At 44.3% G+C, this 17,733-nt stretch overlaps 1 protein-coding gene across 2 annotated transcripts in view; it reads left to right on the top strand.

Annotated features, from left to right (window-relative positions):
* The window catches only part of EPHA1 (EPH receptor A1), a 79,888-nt gene that overhangs the window by 11,281 nt on the left and 50,874 nt on the right, over positions 1-17,733 (top strand). For both annotated transcript variants that reach the window (XM_080986726.1, XM_080986727.1), the window contains exon 2: positions 1,235-1,302. In XM_080986726.1, coding sequence (XP_080842852.1) covers positions 1,235-1,302 — 68 coding nt within the window. The remainder of the gene's footprint in view (positions 1-1,234; positions 1,303-17,733) is intronic.

The following is a 17,733-nucleotide window of genomic DNA, read 5'->3' as shown; positions in this document are numbered from 1 at the left end:
CATTCCTTGTTTACATTGTCCACAGCTCACTACCAGTCTCTCTTTAAAATGGATGTGTTTTATTTTGTAGTACAACTTCCAGGTGCCCAGGTGTCCCAAAGACTGGTAAGGTCCAGTCCAGGGGTAGGCAACCTAAGGGCCGTGGGCTGGATGCGGCCCAATCACCTTCTCAATCCGGCCTGCAGACGGTCCAGGAATCAGCGTGTTTTTACATGAGTGGAATGTGTGCTTTTATTTAAAATGCATCTCTGGGTTATTTGTGGGGCATAGGAATTCATTCATCCCCCCCCCCCCAAATATAGTCTGGCCCACCACATGGTCTGAGGGATAGTGGACTGGCCCACGGCTGAAAAAGGTTGCTGACCCCTGGCCCAGTCCCTATGTAGGGTGGCAGTTATGCATCCCCAAAGGTGATAATTTGCATCAACCAAAAAAGAGGACATCCATTTGAGCATAAGAATTTAATTTAAGTGTAGTATAGGTGCAAATGTAGGAGTAATTGACAGAATTTAAACAGATGTGCAATACCTCTCTCCACAGTGTGTAAGACACCAGGTGATGTGTGTCTTCCCAGTCTGCTGTGCAGGTGTTGCTATGTGTTGATGGGCAATCTTCAGACCTTTCTTGATCTGCACAGCTCTCAAACAGAGGACACATTCAAACAGAGGACTCTGCCTTCCTTGGAGGTTTCCAAGCAGACGTTGGATGGCCATCCGTCATGGATGCTTTAGTTGAGATTCCTACATTGCAGAGGGTTGGACTAGATGAATCTTGGGGTCCCTCCCAACTCACAATTCTATGATTCGGTAGGACACATGTGCATCCTATACCTGTGACAAGTACAGGAACAACAGGAGATCTTGGTGCTGTATAGCAAGTGGCAGCACAGGATTGGCTCTCTGGGATCGTACGATTCTCAAGGTCACAGAATCACAGACCTGTAGAGTTGGAAGGGATGATGAGGATCATCTGTTCCAACCCCCTGCAATGCAGGAATCTTTCACCCAATGTGGGGCTCAAACCTACAACCCTGAGATTAAGAGTCTCATGCTCTACCAACTGAGCTATCAGGAGGTCCCTTCATACCTTTATGGTTCCACTAGTGACTTTCAATGAAGCTGCCTTTCTTTGGCATAAAGGATAGCCTGTACAGTAAGGGCCTATTACATGGTGACTTGAAATCCAATATTTTGCTGCCTGTCCTTCTAATTTTTGTTTGTTTTCTGATTTTCAGTGAACCTTCTTGACACGAGCATTGCTCAGAATGAGCTGGGTTGGTTGCCACATCCTCAAGAAAACGGGGTGAGTAGCCAGTGCATGTTCAGAAATAGAACTGGAAGCAATCTACCTGTATATTGAAATGCATGGAGGGGTTTTGTGGCTGTGGTAGTGACACCTCTGGCGGTGATAGGTTGCCATTGGCTGAGGTTCTCTGATGTCAGAGAGGGACAATGCAGGTTGAGGTCTATAGAGAATGAGAGGCAGAAGAGGCAGAGGCCTTAGAAAAGATCAGATGAGGTAAGATGGCCCGTTATGCTTTGCCAAAAAAAATTGGCAGACAAAAAAAAAGACATAAATTTGCATAAACTCTGTGCATGATAATTTATGTGTATATGTATTCATATGTACACACAAATGTAGAAATAACTGGTAGAATTTAAATAGAAATGCAAAACATCTCACAATAGTGGGGAAGATGCTAGGTGACTTGGTTGCCTGTTCAGTCTGCTGACTATTGATGGGCAACTTCTCATTTTTTCCCCATTCCTGAGCTTTAAACCAGACTTAGACTGGAATGGACAGCCCTCAAAAAGAGGGCACCTTCAAATATAGGACTGACCTCTGACAGCCATTTGGGATCAAGGATTGTCCTCTGTAAAATAGGTTGTGTGGCCACCCTATGTTGGGGTGGGTTGAGAAAACAAGTCAAAGGAAGCAATGATTTGTGGCTGGGACAGGAGGATTTGAAGGTCTACTGGGGGAGGGGGGAGAGGTGATGAAGAGAAAAGGGTGAGGGTTGACAAAGAAATGGAAGCTGGGAGAAAATGGACAAGAGCTACGGATGTGAGGAAAGCTGAAGGTGACATTTGGACCTGAAATAACCCGTCAAATCTAGGGCTGCATGCTTTTGATGCTGAATGGTAGCTTCACTTTGTAACCAGACATCAGCCCAGCCTTATATTCCAGGCCTGAGTTTTCTACACATGGCTCTTAAAGGTAAAGGTAGGTCCAGTCGTGACCGACTCTGGGGTTGCAGCGCTCATCTCGCTTTATTGGCCGAGGGAGCCGGCGTACAGCTTCTGGATCATGTGACCAGCATGACTGAGCCGCTTCTGGCAAACCAGAGCAGCTCACGGAAACGCCGTTTACCTTCCCGCCGGAGCGGTACCTATTTATCTACTTGCACTTTGATGCGCTTTCAAACTGCTAGGTTGGCAGGAGCAGGGACCGAGCAACGGGAGCTCACCCCGTCACGGGGATTCGAACCGCCGACCTTCTGATCAGCAAGTCCTAGGCTCTGTGGTTTAACCCACAGCACCACCCACGTCCCACACACATGGCTCTTACTTGGCTTTTATACCTCATCTGGTTCCTGATCATCTCCCATTCTCAGGCAGTTCCACTTCCAACTCCACCCCCAGCTTTCTCTCTCTCCTCCTCTGGACTTCACAAGACAGCAAGACAGCTTTTCTGCACTGCAAGGACACTTCCAAATTCCTTCACTTCCCTTTTAAAGCAACTCTGTGGGCAGAAAACTAAACACATTCAAAAGTTAGGATTGCCTCAAAAGTGGGAGAGAACTCTTATCAAGGATTTATTTATTTATTTAAATATTTTTTTATTTTATTTGCTCAACACCTAACAAAAAAAGACAAATTACACCATAGTAAGAATACCGTCAGTCACGCCCTACATAAAGAATTAATATAAATTTCATAATCCATAAACTGTAAAGTCTGCGCCTCCTAGTATTGGACTCATTTGAAATAAAAAAACTAGTTTCGGGAGTATGTTCATCTTAATGATTGAAATCCTTCCCAGGAATGTTAGTCTCAATCTGCTCCAGGTTTCAAGATTCCTTTTAATTTCTAGCCAAGTTTTTGTATAGTTGTCCTGGAATAAATTAATATTTTTAGGGGTGATCCAAATACCCAAATATTTTGCTTTCTGGCAGATCCACAATCCCGATGTTTCTTCTAATTCGATTTTTTCTTGTTTCGATAAGTTTTTAACTAATAATTGTGTTTTGGTAGTATTCAACTTGAAACCTGCCACCTCTCCAAATATTTAATCACCTTTACCACTCTTATCAAGCTTTCTTTAAGGTTTTCACTCATAATAATCAGGTCATCGGCAAAGGCTTTGAGCTTGTATGTTTTGTTGCCCAGGATGATGCCTTTGACAGATTGGTCTTCCCGAATTTGATTGTTCATTACCTCCATTACCATAATGAAAATAAGGGGGGATAAGGGGCATCCTTGCCTGGTTCCATTACTAATGTTACACTCCTCCAAGATATTGCCATTAATAATTATTTTGGCCCGCTGTTCTGAGTAAATTGGTCGGGGCTTGAGGCAAAACAAGGGATGGGATGCATGAGAAGGGGATGGGGAGTTTATGTCAGGACACTGTCTGTAATCCTCACTATGCATAACTGTCAACCGTCCCTTATTTGGCGGGAAACTCCCTTATCCCAGTGCCGTGTCCCGCTGCTGTCCCTTATTGATGATGTCGCTTAAATTTCCCGGGTTTCAAAGGAAGCAGCTCCTCTCCTTCCCTCCCTGCTGGCCAGGGAGGAGGGAGGCTCCAACTGTGTTGCTTGGCTGCGTTGCTCACCCAATAAGGAGTCTAAGAACGACTGGGGGGTGGAGCTTGCATGCCTTATGCCAATCAAATCGGCCACATTGCCTGGGGACTCGCCTTTGCTCAGCGCTTCCCAGTGGAGAGGTGATGTGGTGGTTTTCTTTGCTGCATCTCCTTTGCCGGGTTGCTGCGCTGTGGGAATCACCGCTTGAGGCTTTGTTTGGCTGCTGGCTGGGCTTTCTGCCTTTGGCTCGGAGGGGCTCAGAAGTTGAACATACCTGTGCTTGGAAAATCCCTTATTTTGGCTGCTGATCCCTTATTTTCAAGGCTGCTGGTCCCTTATTTTCAAATCTGTAAGTTGACAGCTATGTCACCGTGTCTTCTCAGAAGTAAATCCCACACACTCCAGTGGGACTTAAGTCAGAGTCAATCTAGGATTGTAGGTTTTGAGGAGAGGAGAGGAAGTGGGGAAAGCAAAGAAAAAGGGGGAGAGAGTAAGACTGAAGTGGCCGGGGGGGGGGGCTCTTGTGGATTCACAACAAATGAAATTGCCACCTTGAGCAAAGGTGGAAGAAGCAGGGGACCAGACACCTAGTGAAGGGTGTGTACTAGGAATCTGAAGTCACAGTGCAAGCCTAGTCATGTTTACTAAGAAGCAGGGTTGTAGTTTTTAGCAGGAACCCTTATATTTTTAAAATTAATATGGGGGGGGGGGGGAAGGAGGCTGGAACAGATAAACATATGCCAAATGCCCAAGCCAAAAATCCATCTGCATCTCCACAGTCATACCTCAGGTTACAGACGCTTCAGGTTGCGTTTTTTCAGGTTACGGACGCGCCGAAACCTGGAAGTACTGGAACGGCTTACTTCCGGGTTTCGGCTGTCACGCCTGCACAGAAGTGCTAAATCACGCTTTGCGCATGCGCAGAAATGCCAAATCACAACCCGTGCGTGCGCAGACGCAGTGCTGTGGGTTGCGGCACTGCGGGTTGCGGACTCTGCGGGTTGCGGACGTGCTTCCTGCACGGATCATGTTTGCAACCCAAGTGTCCACTGTAATCAATAAAGTTGTGGCCATTTCTAACCCAGATCATTGTCTGCTTGGGTTTATTAATCATATCTTACATTTAGCCACTGCCTGGGGGTGGCATGGCAACTGGGCCCGCAATCTGTCTATCTGTATAGCCATTGATTGATTGATTGATTGATTGATGAGTTCCCCCATCTTTTTTCCAGAAAAAAAAAACAACCAATGGCTATTAGTATTTGTTATTTGATTTGTGTTTTCTGGTTTCCTTCTTTAAGAAGCTTTGCTTTTTGTATTTCTTTATCCTGGGTGGGGGGGAAACACACAACCCCTTTTATGTTAATTAATTATGTTAATTGTTCAAAGCCTTGAGTTTTTATCTTTTCAGTTCCGAAACCTATAATATAACACCCTGGAGATGTTACACAGTTTCTGTTAAAGAGATTTTCCCAAATGAAATTTTTGAGCAGATCACAGCCTTTTTTTCTTTTCTTTTTTAAACTTTGTGGAAGACTACCTAGTTATACCTCGAACATTCTTTGGAATGCACTGTAAATCTCCGTTGCCCCCGGGGATTGTCACATACATTTCAGCTTGCCTTTTGATGTTCCTGCAACGCAGTGTGCTAACCTTGAGCATTCCAAATTGCGACCACTTGCTCCCAGTTTAGTGTGGAGGGGTGTGTGTGTGTGTGTGTGTGTGCCCCCCAAACAGTACCGGATTTATGTATAAGCTAAACAAGCTATAGCTTAGGGCCCCACTCTCTTGGGGGGCCCCCAAAAAAATTAAAGGGGAAAAAACTGGAGGTACATTTCCAAAATATAAGATAAAAAACAAATAAAATAAAACCTACATACAGCAACAGTGTTCCACTATTAATATACTTCTTCTTAATTGTATTTCAGTTCAACAGTTACTTTGATAAAATACATATTTTGTTTTGTGCAAATGGCTTTAGATACCTATTAGGTCCATAAATTGCCATGTAGCATATATTCAACACAAAAAACAGCGACAATTTGTTGTTGACAAAGGACAGCTGGACATATACAGGGCCCCATTACCTTCAATAGCTTAGGGCCACATCAAACCTAAATCCGGCCCTGCCCTCAACCTATGGAAAAAGGTGAGGAAGGGGTCCATGCATACAGTTTCCTTGAGCAATAATTCCAAAGTCTTTCTTTTTACATGAGTGTGCTTTATGGGGTTAGTTTCAAGAGCATCCTGGAGACTTATGGTGATTTTGTAATTCCTTTTTTATTTACAACTACAGTGGTACCTCAGGTTACAGACGCTTCAGGTTACAGACTCCGCTAACCCAGAACTGGTGCTTCAGGTTAAGAACTTTGCTTCAGGATGAGAACAGAAATCGTGCTCCGGCGGTGCAGCAGCAGCAGGAGGCCACATTAGCTAAAGTGGTGCTTCAGGTTAAGAACAGTTTCAGGTTAAGAACGGACCTCCGGAACAAATTAAGTACTTAACCCGAGGTACCACTGTATAACTGAGAAGTTGAGCAGCATGGGTACATGCATTGCAGGCACACTGATGGGCAGTGCTAGCCTAATATTGTGTCCGTAACACCAAAGTAATAGCAGCCCATCTCTGTTTTCCTCTAACTAGCCTAATTCACAATGTCTTTCTTTTTAACTCTCTTGACAGACACACACAGAGGCAGAACCCTCTTTTGGTTTTCCAGGGCCAAACTAAATACAATAAAAATAATGTTATTAGCCCTTGCATGTTTGCTTGTTTTCAGAATTTGCACTTGGCATGGGGGCAGGAAAAACTGAATTGGGATCAGGGTGCGAGAGATAGGGAAGCCTTGACCCTTTGACCCAGCTGTTATATATAAACCAATCCGACAAGGGATAATGCCAGGATGCCATCACATCTAGTCTGACCCTCAGCCCCATCCCACCAGGTTTGGTGTGCCTTCTATTCCTGGGTTAAGAAGCACCAGTTGATCACTAATGCCCATTCAGTAAGTAACTTCCTCTGTACAAAATCTTAGGCAGATGATCCTTTTTTGCTTTGTAGAATAGTAGAAACACGGTGGTAGCCCACATTTTCATCAAGTCTGCTACAAATTAAGTCCATAATATGAGACAGTATTACATCATTGCACATTACCATTCAGTGCCCTTTGTGGGGGGTGGGATACTTTGGGTGGGTCTGGAAAAAAGAGGGCTGGAATAGGGTTGTTATACGTCCGGAATACAGTCATACCTCATGTTACGTTTGCTTCAGGTTGCGTGTTTTCAGCTTGCGTCCCATGGTGACCCAGAAGTACCGGAAAGGGTTACTTCCGCGTTTCGCTGCTCACGCATGCACAGACGCGCAAAATGGCCGAAGCGGCAAATCACGACCTGCGCAGACGCGGGTTACATTCTTTTCAGGTTGTGAACGGGCTTCCGGAATGGATCCCATTCACAACCAGAGGTACCACTGTACTTCAATTGTTGAGCTTTGCCCAACAACTTTGCCCAGAACAGCTCAACAGCTTTTGTTAAGTTGTGGGTGAACATATCAGACGACACAGCGATTCTTCAAACAGCTCTTGTTTATTCACAGGCCAGGACAGAATTGAACTGAAGGGTTCAGTCAGCCTGCTTATATAGAGCTCCAGTACAACGTTACCGTAACAACTTTCTAGAACTATCCAATCACTGAACGTCACTTTCGATCCCTTATTTGCATACTTATCTATAGTATCCCCCTGTTGGCCCAGGGTGAGAACTTCAGCACATAACAGCTTTTCTGTCTGGATTTTGACTGTTTGAAATATGGCAACCCTATGCTGGAACTCGCCATGAATGCCTCCCTTGTTCTGTTATAATGACAATGGTGCCCACCTGAGAGATGCCGGAACAAGTTCCAGTGAGTTCTGGCTGAAAAAAGGCCCCTGGTCTAGTTCATACGCTCCAACATTCTTCAGATGAAAATAGGGACATTTTTCACTCCCCCCCACCTCCGAAGCTCAGAGCATTTCTACCACCCTGCTCTCTGCCTTTACCTCAGAGCTGGTGCTTCACATGAGGTTGGGCCTTGGCACTGGTAGCAGGCTCTGCTCCTCCTCGCTTGCTCTCCAGCAGCCGTGACGAGTTGCCCAAGTAAGGAATCAAACGAACTCCTGTGTTGCAAAGAGAACGTCAGCAATGTCTAGGCAACACGATGACCATGTACATATGCAATAGACAATTGTTATAGAATTCCTTCAAACCATAACAAATACGAAATGAAATCTTTAGTCTCAAAGTCTCTGAAAATCTTTAAATGAGGCGAGGTACCAGACTTTGTACGATGTAAGACAAGCTGTGAGGCTTTGTGTATTCAGCAAATATGGTGTCCAACACAGAACAGTGATTCCGGATATTGACTACTGTTTTGTAGGATTCTTTGTCAGCGTGGTGGGAGGATATAGAATTGCTTCATAAACCCATTTATTTCGAATGAATGTAAGTAAATGAAAATTGCAAATGCTGTGGAACAGTGCTCATGTAGTCAATATCCGTACATAGTCTGGTACCTTGCTGCATTTAAAGGTTTTCAGAGACTTTGAGACTAAATATTTCATTTCGTATTTGTTATGGTTTGAAGGAATTACATAAAGATTGTCTATTGCGTATGTACATGGTCATCGTGTTGCCTAGACATTGCTGCCAAGGAAGGAAGTCGGCAGCAGCAGCAGCCATGGAGAGGCAACAGAATGCTCCCTCGCAGCTGCCACTGCTGCCACCACTGTCCCTCAGGGCAATCACAGGCTCATGGTCATCCCCAAGATCTACAGCAGTGGTGCTGGCAGAGAAAACGGGCATTCTGGGATCAAATCAGAAGCTGGGATGGCTTTTGTAATCCCAGGACTGTCCCTGGAAAACAGGGACACCTGGAGAGTATTCTAATTTATTGAGTTAGGGAGCAGGCAGCAGTTTAGGGCTAGAAGAACCATAGGCCTCACTCTACCATGTTATAAGCAACTTTGGGTCTTCAATGTGTCTAATCACGACAATATTTTATACATCAAAATAATATTTTATACATCAAGATGATTACGGAACAGAAAATGGGGTGGTTGTAATCCCCAAAGCCCTAGTGAAATGTACCAAGTTTCATCAGGTTTCTGAAGCCCAGAAAGAAGCTAGCAAGGCATGTTTCAACAGAGCAAGTTTTCTACCTGTGGTGCCACCCCACTGAAAGCCCTGCTCCTTGTAGGTGTCAGTTTTGCTTTAGTCACAAACCACACTTGGTACAGAGCTTTATTAGATGACTTAAATTCAGCAGGTTCATATCAGAGGAAGTATTCCCTAAGGTGTCCTAGTCCCCAAATTATGTAGGAATTTTTTAACACAAGCAACATCTTGAATTTAGCCTCCAGAGCGATGGGCGGGGAATGAAGTAGTTCTCTCAGCTAGGCCACTCTTGACAGTGGCAAGGCTTTCTCATGTAAATGCATGAGCATGCTTCATAGCGCTATGATGAATCAACATTAAGCATTATTTTGCAACAGGGAGCGACTGACAGCCAATGTGGTTCCTGGTGCATTAGGGTCACTATCTAGCCATTCTTGTAATTACTGGCTATTGTAGCCAGGCAACCATCTCAACAAACATTGCTCAATATGCTTCTTTGCCCCGTTATTCTAGCTGGCTCTGAAGCCTCAGGCATGCCCCAATCGCAAATTTTGTCAATTATTTCCTTGCAGACAAAGAGAAAGAGTCCATGGCCTGACGTTAGCCTTTGATATTTGTGTGCCTGTTTACACGTCGTCGACTGGCCTTGGCGTGAGTAAAGGGTAAAGGCTATGGCTCTGGTAACCTGGAGCTGCCCTTTCAGGGGGAAAAGAGGAAGGGCAACTGTGACCATCTGGTGCCACCCTGAAAGGAGCAAAGCCATACAGTCAGACGGAGGAACTGACCATTGGACTGGGCAGCCCTCAAAGAGGAGACACCTTCAAACCAAGGGCTAACCTCTGTAAAGGAGGATGCATTGGCACCCTAAAAGCATGTGATATTCTTCTGACCTGTGGGCTCTCCCCTGTGTATAGTTCCTAGATGTGAGTATAAATATATCGAGGAAAATAGAGAGTTTTTAAAATGACTCAAAGATGCTTGCGGTTAAAACATGAAAATGAACGTGCTGTGAAATGTTGCCAGAAAAATCTGAATGTAATCAATTCTCACTGAGATGGTAAACCTCTTGGCACCTCTCTCGTAATTTAGCAATCACCAAGAGTGAGCGGTTGGGAAAGAGATCAGGGAAGTGGGAAGGGCCCACCCATTTACATACACATTTCTTGTTAGCTAGCTATTTCTCAGAAACAGTAATAGATACTGGGTAAAGGTGAACTCAGTAAAGTTTCCCTAATGAGATATTGTAGCTGGATTTTGCTCCAAAATGGCCAAAATTCAGGGTTTGACCGAAAGTTTCAGGGTTGTTGTTTTCTGCTTCTTTGGGGTTCTCAAGGAAAAGTAGATAAATCTCAGGGTAAGAGGTAAAGGTAAAGGGACCCCTGACCATTAGGTCCAGTCGTGACCGACTCTGGGGTTGCGGCGCTCATCTCGCTTTATTGGCCGAGGGAGCCGGCATGCAGCTTCTGAGTCATGTGGCCAGCATGACTAAGCCGCTTCTGGCGAACCAGAGCAGCGCACGGAAACGCCATTTACCTTCCTGCCAGAGTGATACCTATTTATCTACTTGCACTTTGACGTGCTTTTGAACTGTTAGGTTGGCAGGAGCAGGGACCGAGCAACGGGAGCTCACCCCATCGCGGGGATTCAAACCGCCGACCTTCTGATCGGCAAGTCCTAGGCTCTGTGGTTTAACCCACAGCGCCACCCGCGTCCCACAGGGTAAGAAGGTTGGTGCAAAAAGGCAAATTGTTTTCTGCCTTCTCTTCCAATGCTTAAAAAAACGAACCACTTCCTTTTTACAACAGGTTTTATTTTTATTTTTTGGTGTTGGTATTTATTTTGCTCTTTTTCTGTGGAAGAGCAACAGCGAGGAGAACACTACTAAAACTGGCATAGGCAATGTATCTGGGCACATATGAGGTATAGAGAGGGAATGACTCTGCACTGGAGATAAGACAGAAGATGCTTGAAATCTGTATTTTTTTTAAAGATAAATAAATCACGAAGTGCCTCCAGGTTCCACCCACCGTGCTGCAAAGTAAGGTTCCACATGCATGGGAGGCAGGCAGAATATTAGTGCAGATTTTGTTTGGTTTATTTTCTTAAATGAAAGAAAACATTTATTTAAGGCAAGTTCTGTTCGTGGTTAGGACTACTATGCACCATTTGCTGCTCCACCTTGGGCAGCAAAATCTCTCTTGGGCTGGCCTTGATACTTGGCAAACCCTATTCATGCTCAGTACCTATTACTCCAGGCATTTTTGGCTGGGGGAAATGTTCCTCAAGAGATCTTTGCTTTGTTATGGTGTGTCTGCTTTGTGTTGAAGTTTTCTCAGCCTTCTCCTGCAGAGTGGGGCTTGTCTGGTTTAACTGAGTTGTGTAGACCTCAGAGTGTGCAGCAGGTTTTTCATTCCTTCTTCTGGTTCAGTTAGGTAAAATCTTTCAAAAAGCCCAGGGCACTCAGCTGCTTAGGATCTGATTTAGGATGTGTGTTTGTTTGATTTGTATTTAGTATATTTGTTGGTGGAACAGTTCCACAGAGTGCTCCATATTTGGGGATATCTGGTGGTTATGTTTATGCGCGTGACGTCATTTTGTGTTTTTGCGCGAGCGCCTAAACCTGGAAGTAACCCGTTCCGGTACTTCCGGGTTCGGCACGGTCCGCTACCCGAAAATGTGCAACCCGCAGCGTTCGTAACCTGAGGTATGACTGTACTCTATATCCTCCACTGAGGCATAAAGCACAGGATCCAACAAAACGAATCTCTAAATGCATGAGAGCAGAGTTCTCATAATATTACATTGGTGAATACTTTCCTTACTTTTGTACTATGCTTGGCTACGTACAAACTTGTAACAAATAATTTTTTGTGGTTTTATTTGTTGTTTGTGATGTTTAATGAACTAACAAAAATTGTGTAAAAGAAGGAGAAAGAAATGTGTTCAGATGCTACTGACACACATAAATAACTATGCATTTATATTTACATGTTTCTTAGGGTCAGTCACATGAAAAAGTTAATTACAACTTTAGAACCACTCCATTTAACCGATAACCGTATCCATTAATTATGCTGCTAATTAATTTTATGGAGCAACATATATTTTAGAAGGACATTTTCTGTGGAAACATATAGCAGCAGAAAATGTTCTGGGAAATTTCTGCCCCACCTTACTTGATGGGATGGATTTAATTACATCTGTCCACCGGTCTTATAATTCTCATGTTCAGTCACCAACCATTTCTCAAATGTAGTTCGGAATATGGTTTAAATTCATCCGAAATGTTGAATCTGCAACGCGTTTCCAGCATTTTGTGTTGCGTTCGGTGCCAAATTCACAGCTCAGAAAATCCTTCCAAAGATTTCCATGTTTACTGTTTCAAAATTAAAATGCTCCCGAAACAGAAACGATTACCGCTGAAAAACAAACTACCGTATTTTTCGCTCTATAACACGCACCCGACCATAACACGCACGTAGTTTTTAGAGGAGGAAAATCCGTAGGCATGCCACCCGTAGGCATTCCCTCCATAACACGCACAGACATTTCCCCTTACTTTCTAGGAGGAAAAAAGTGAGTGTTATGGTGCAAAAAATACGGTAATTATACGTTGAAGAATACAAACGGAGAACTAGGCATAGGATTAATTGTTATGTTAAGTAAAGCAAAAAAAACAGTCAGGTAGTCCAACAAGAAACCACTAGCGGGGGAGGGCCCTTGTTTTTTGGGTCCTGACTGTGGGTTTCCCACAGGAATCTGGTTGGCTTCTGTGAGAACAGGATGCTGGACTAGATCTGGTCTGATCCAGCAAGCTCTTCTTATGTTCTTATCTTTTACAGCTGGTTGAATAAGATGTATTTGCAATATGAGAGACAAACGGATATCACTTAGTTAGATTTATCAGGTATGGCAATCCTCCTAGATGAGAGAAGGATTTTATGGACGAGTTTTTCCTCACTGCTCTCCAAGCCACAGCCTCAAGTAACAAGCAGCTATTGTTGCATAGCTTTCTGTTGTTGTTGGTGCAGCTGCGGCTGCTAACTAATTAAATTTATATACAGTCATACCTTGGAAGTCGAACGGAATCTGTTCCGGAAGTCCGTTTGACTTCCAAAACGTTCGGAAACCAAAGTGCAGCTTCCTGCAGCCAATCAAAAGCTGCCTAAGCCCCATTGGACGTTCGGCTTCCAAAAACAGTTCACAAACCGGAACAGTCACCGGTTTGTGGCATTCGGGAGCCAAAACGATAGAAAACTAAGCTGTTTGAAAACCAAAGTACAACTCTACTGCCTTCATCCAAAGATCTCAGGTTGGTTCACAAGATCAAATTTTTCCAGTGTGCTTTCAGTTTTCCAGTATTAAACCAGCACTGAGTGTACTGCACTAACCAAAGAAATAGTTCCATCGTTATGGGACTGAAAAAGACAAGATCTGATGACACTAAGGCCATAATACAGAACTCCCTTACATGGGCGTAGCCAGGATTTCGGGGGGTGGGGGTGGGGAGGGCAGAACCGAGCTATCTGTAATGTGATTGGTCAGTTAGTTAAGTATTTTTATTTATTTACTTGATTTAGGGGGGCAGCTGCCCCCCCCCACCTATGCTCATCTTCCCTTATGTGAAATAGTGTAGCAGGAGTTGCAGCCCCTCCAAAGGCTTATAGAGAGTAAATATATATATATATATATACACATTAATTCCAGATTATAAAGTATTACATGCAAATCTCCTTCTGGGTTGCATTGCAGGGGACCTTCCAACTCCCCAGTTCTATGGTTCTATGTATGCATATATGTTAACCTCTGTAAGCTGCTAAAGGGGTTGCAATACCTCCTGGCACACTATTTCACATATAGTGGATCTATTTTATCACCTCTGTGATCTAGGACCTCAAAAGTGGCTTCTTTGATCTTAGCTAAGATTGCTCTAATGGAGCGGTGCCAAACTTTAGTACAGAATTCAAATTTGTGAAATTTTCAAATTCGTAAACAGAATCAAGTTTCATGTCCCACTGAGATTTGAGGCTGGTGGTGTTCTTGATAAGTAGTCAGACTGGCCACCTGATGCTGTGGAAAGGAATTTAATGCAGATGTTTCCCTTGGGTGGCAATGAACTCTGTGACCCTTTGAACACCGTTTTCACAGTCATTGCTCAATAGCGGCGCTCGCCCAAAGCAGCACATTATGGTGTAAGGATTTTAGCAAGGAGTTTATGTTTTTTGTGGACACAGGGTACATCTCCTGCCCTCATTATCAGATAGTCTTAAGTGTCGGCCTTGGATTGCTTATCTAAAAGTGTTTTGTACACAAGGCTTAAAGGTCTTCTGTGCCTCTGCTCATGGTTGGTGTGGAACAGAAGGTGGAACCGAGGCATCTGTATTGAAAATGTCTATTTTGTACAATGCAGGTTTTATTCCTGTTGGGTGCAGTCTGCATGCATGGAAGACCCTTGGGCAGTAATAAGACACCTTTCCTGGGCACCCCTCCTTCAGTTAGTCCTCCCTCAGTGAGTCTACCTCTTCACCACCATTGTCACCAACTACTGCAGCTCCTTTTCCTCATGATTGCTACTACCCACTTGCTTAAAGGTAAAGGGACCCCTGACCATTAGGTCCAGTTCTGACCAACTCTGGGGTTGCGGTGCTCATCTCGCTTTATTGGCCGAGGGAGCCGGCGTACAGCTTCCGGGTCATGTGGCCAGCAGGACTAAGCCGCTTCTGGCGAACCAGAGCAGAGCACAGAAACGCCGTTTACCATCCCGCCGGAGTTGTACCTATTTATCTACTTGCATTTTGACGTGCTTTCAAACTGCTAGGTTGGCAGGAGTAGGGACCGAACAACGGGAGCTCACCCCGTCGCAGGGATTCAAACCGCCGACCTTCTGATTGGCAAGTCCTAGGCTCTGTGGTTTAAGCCACAGCGCCACCCACTTGCTTGCTGGTGAGCAAACTGGCATTGGCAATGGCGTCTACTGCTCCTTGTTGTTGTTGTTGGAGATGTTGGGATGCAACTCAGCTGGTACCGAAGACTTGTGGGTCTGCACTGGATAAAGTAGCATAAGAGAGGAACTTCCCTAGACTGTCCTTTAACCTGTGCTGACCTTGCTTCAGGTGCTAGGCTGATACTTTCAGAGTTGCATATTTCCTTCTTCCTCCTAGCCTTGGGAGAAGATACATCTCTGTGTGTGTCTTCTGCTGATACCAAAGGGCAGGCATGGCTCATTGTTAGAACTAGGAACTTTCCTATCAAATATGTCTTTCCTTTAATAAAGTTAGCTTTTTTATTTTCCTGAACGCAGAGTCTCAGTTATAGCCAAGGGCTAGGTGTGATTATCCAGCAACCATTCAGTACTCAGTTCAAATCCCTTTTTTAGGTCTATTTTTATTGATACTTATCAAAATACATACAAAAGTTTACACCCAATACAGAGTATTTTTTTATACTACACTTTTAAAATCTAATCTAAAAAAAGAGCAAAAGAGAAGAGAAGGGGAAAAGAAAAGAAAAAAGAGAAAAAAATGGGAAAAGATAAAAACACTCCCAGTTCTCTGTCAGCTAAATATAGTACCACTCATTAACATTCAACCATTCTATTTTCTATAAGCCAATATTTTCCCCCTCTTCAAATCCCTTTCACGCAAAAAGTCCATAAGAAGATTTCAATCCTTTAAAAAATGACAATAATTGTTTTTCTCTAATTAGACACATTAACTTTGCCATCTCAGCTGAGTCTAACATTATCAGCCATTCCTCCATAGTATGTAGTAGGACTATATCTTTACACCTTTGTGCACATAACAATCTCACCGCAATTCAGACTCCAAGCTTACATGTTAAGCTGCGCATAAGTTCTAAGACTTCTCACCACCAACATTGCCTGACCCTGAGCAAGCGGTGCGTGAACAAGAAGGCTGCAGTGATGAAGGGGAGGAATGGGTCCTGGAGGGGTCTTATAAATGGCCCCCCTCCTTTGGTGCTGGCCCTGTTTTGAGTTGTAGCACATGGGGGGGGGTGAAACTCTGAAGCTGCTGCCTACCAGGGGGGAAGCGAAGCAGTAGTGGGGTCATGGTTGCATGGCTGTACTGATGGAAGTGCCAGATTAGCAGCGGCGCAGATGTCAGTGCAACTTCTCAGCCTCAACTTTGCTGCCACCCTGCCCCAGCTCAGGTCCAGATAAGTCAGAGTGACATGGGTGTCAGGATGGTGGTTCTGCAATCTTAGGCTTTTAGGCAAGGCCTGCAAGCACCCTCTTGTAACTAGCACTACATGTTCAGTCCTTGTTAGCCTGGCTGCCCGAAGCCTTTGCTTCCTCAGAAACTTCTGGTCCTCCCTTCGAATTGCAATGGGAACCTTTTGGGAGAATGTAATAAGAGCCTGATGGCTCTGGCCAGTTGAGTCCAGCATCCTGTTCCCACAGTGGCCAACCAGATGGGAAGCCCAGAAGAAGACAGCACTCTGTTCCTGCAGTTTCCAGCAACTGGTATTCCTTTGACAGTAGAAGGTTCTTGTTCCTGCCTTCTCAGCTTTTGCCAGGGCTTACTGGTTCCCTATCAGCTGGGTTCCTGGGCCCTGGCTCCTGCAGTCACCCAACTGCTCTATCTCAGCTGGACCCATATAAACCTCCACTGGTACCTGGGACATGAAGACACAAGGGTTGCCAGATTACAACCTAGAGATAGTGCCCATTCCTTTAAGAATTCATGGGGAACAGGTGTGGATTCAGCCATTGTACCTGACTGATCTTCCACTAGTCACTTCTTCTTGATCTGCTGCTTTCAGGGAAGCAGGAATCCTGACTGCTACATTAGGGAAGGTGAAAGAGGGTGAAGGGACTGGAGACTCAATGAATGCATTCTCTTTCACTGCTTTGGACATTTCACACAATCAGGCAGGATCTCTGTATCCCAGTCTGTCAACCCTGCCAGGGAGAGTGGTATTACCCAGCCTTGTATAGGCAGAGGAGGCCCTCCTGGTACTTTCACCACCTTCAGAAGTTGGCTTGGAGGGATGGCAGCCAGGACAGCGCATTATTTATGGCAGCCACTAAGCTGTGGAAATCCCTCCCCACAGAGGAAAAATCAGGCACGTTCATTGTGTAGGTTTAGTCATATGCTGATGACACACCTCTACCTTGACTCTTGATACTTGATATATATGTTTTTAGGACGCACCCTGTTCTTTCGATTGTATATTATTTAAACTATTTTAATACTATATGTTTACATTGATGTAACCCACCCTGGAATGGGGAGGGTGGGTAGGAAATCTCATAAATAATAGTAATCCCTACTGGTTCAACTGGGGGTGTCAGAAGTTGTACCAGGACCATATATAGGCAAAGTACATACAACTGAGACGCAGCTCTTGCCAATGTAACCAAGTATGAGGACACCTGGTACTTTCGCAGGGTTGCACTTTAATATATCATTGTTTTCCCTGAAGTCAGCGATCCACAGAGACAGATTTGGCTTCTCTCCTTCCAACGTTAGTTCTTAACAGTTATCACTAATGTTGTTTCTTAATAAATGTTCATCTGGTTTACAAGTTGTTCTGCGTAAACTGGTGGAAAGCATGATTAAAGGTAAATTATCAAGGACGAATCTTGCAATAGAAAAATCAACAAAGCTTCTGGAAAGCCTGACTGACCTTTTACAATTCTCTGAAAGTGTCATTAACCACATGGACAACAGTGATCCTGTAGAAATTGTCTACTTGGACTTTCAAAAAGCTTCGGCTAAAATTCCTCAGCAAAGACTCCTGAGTAAACTTAGC

This window comes from Podarcis pityusensis (genome assembly GCF_964106645.2).
Source record: "Podarcis pityusensis genome assembly, chromosome: 17".
In the NCBI taxonomy this organism is placed as follows: domain Eukaryota; kingdom Metazoa; phylum Chordata; class Lepidosauria; order Squamata; family Lacertidae; genus Podarcis; species Podarcis pityusensis.
The sequence above is the reverse complement of the archived record's forward strand: the minus strand, read 5'-3'. Positions and strand labels throughout refer to the sequence as shown.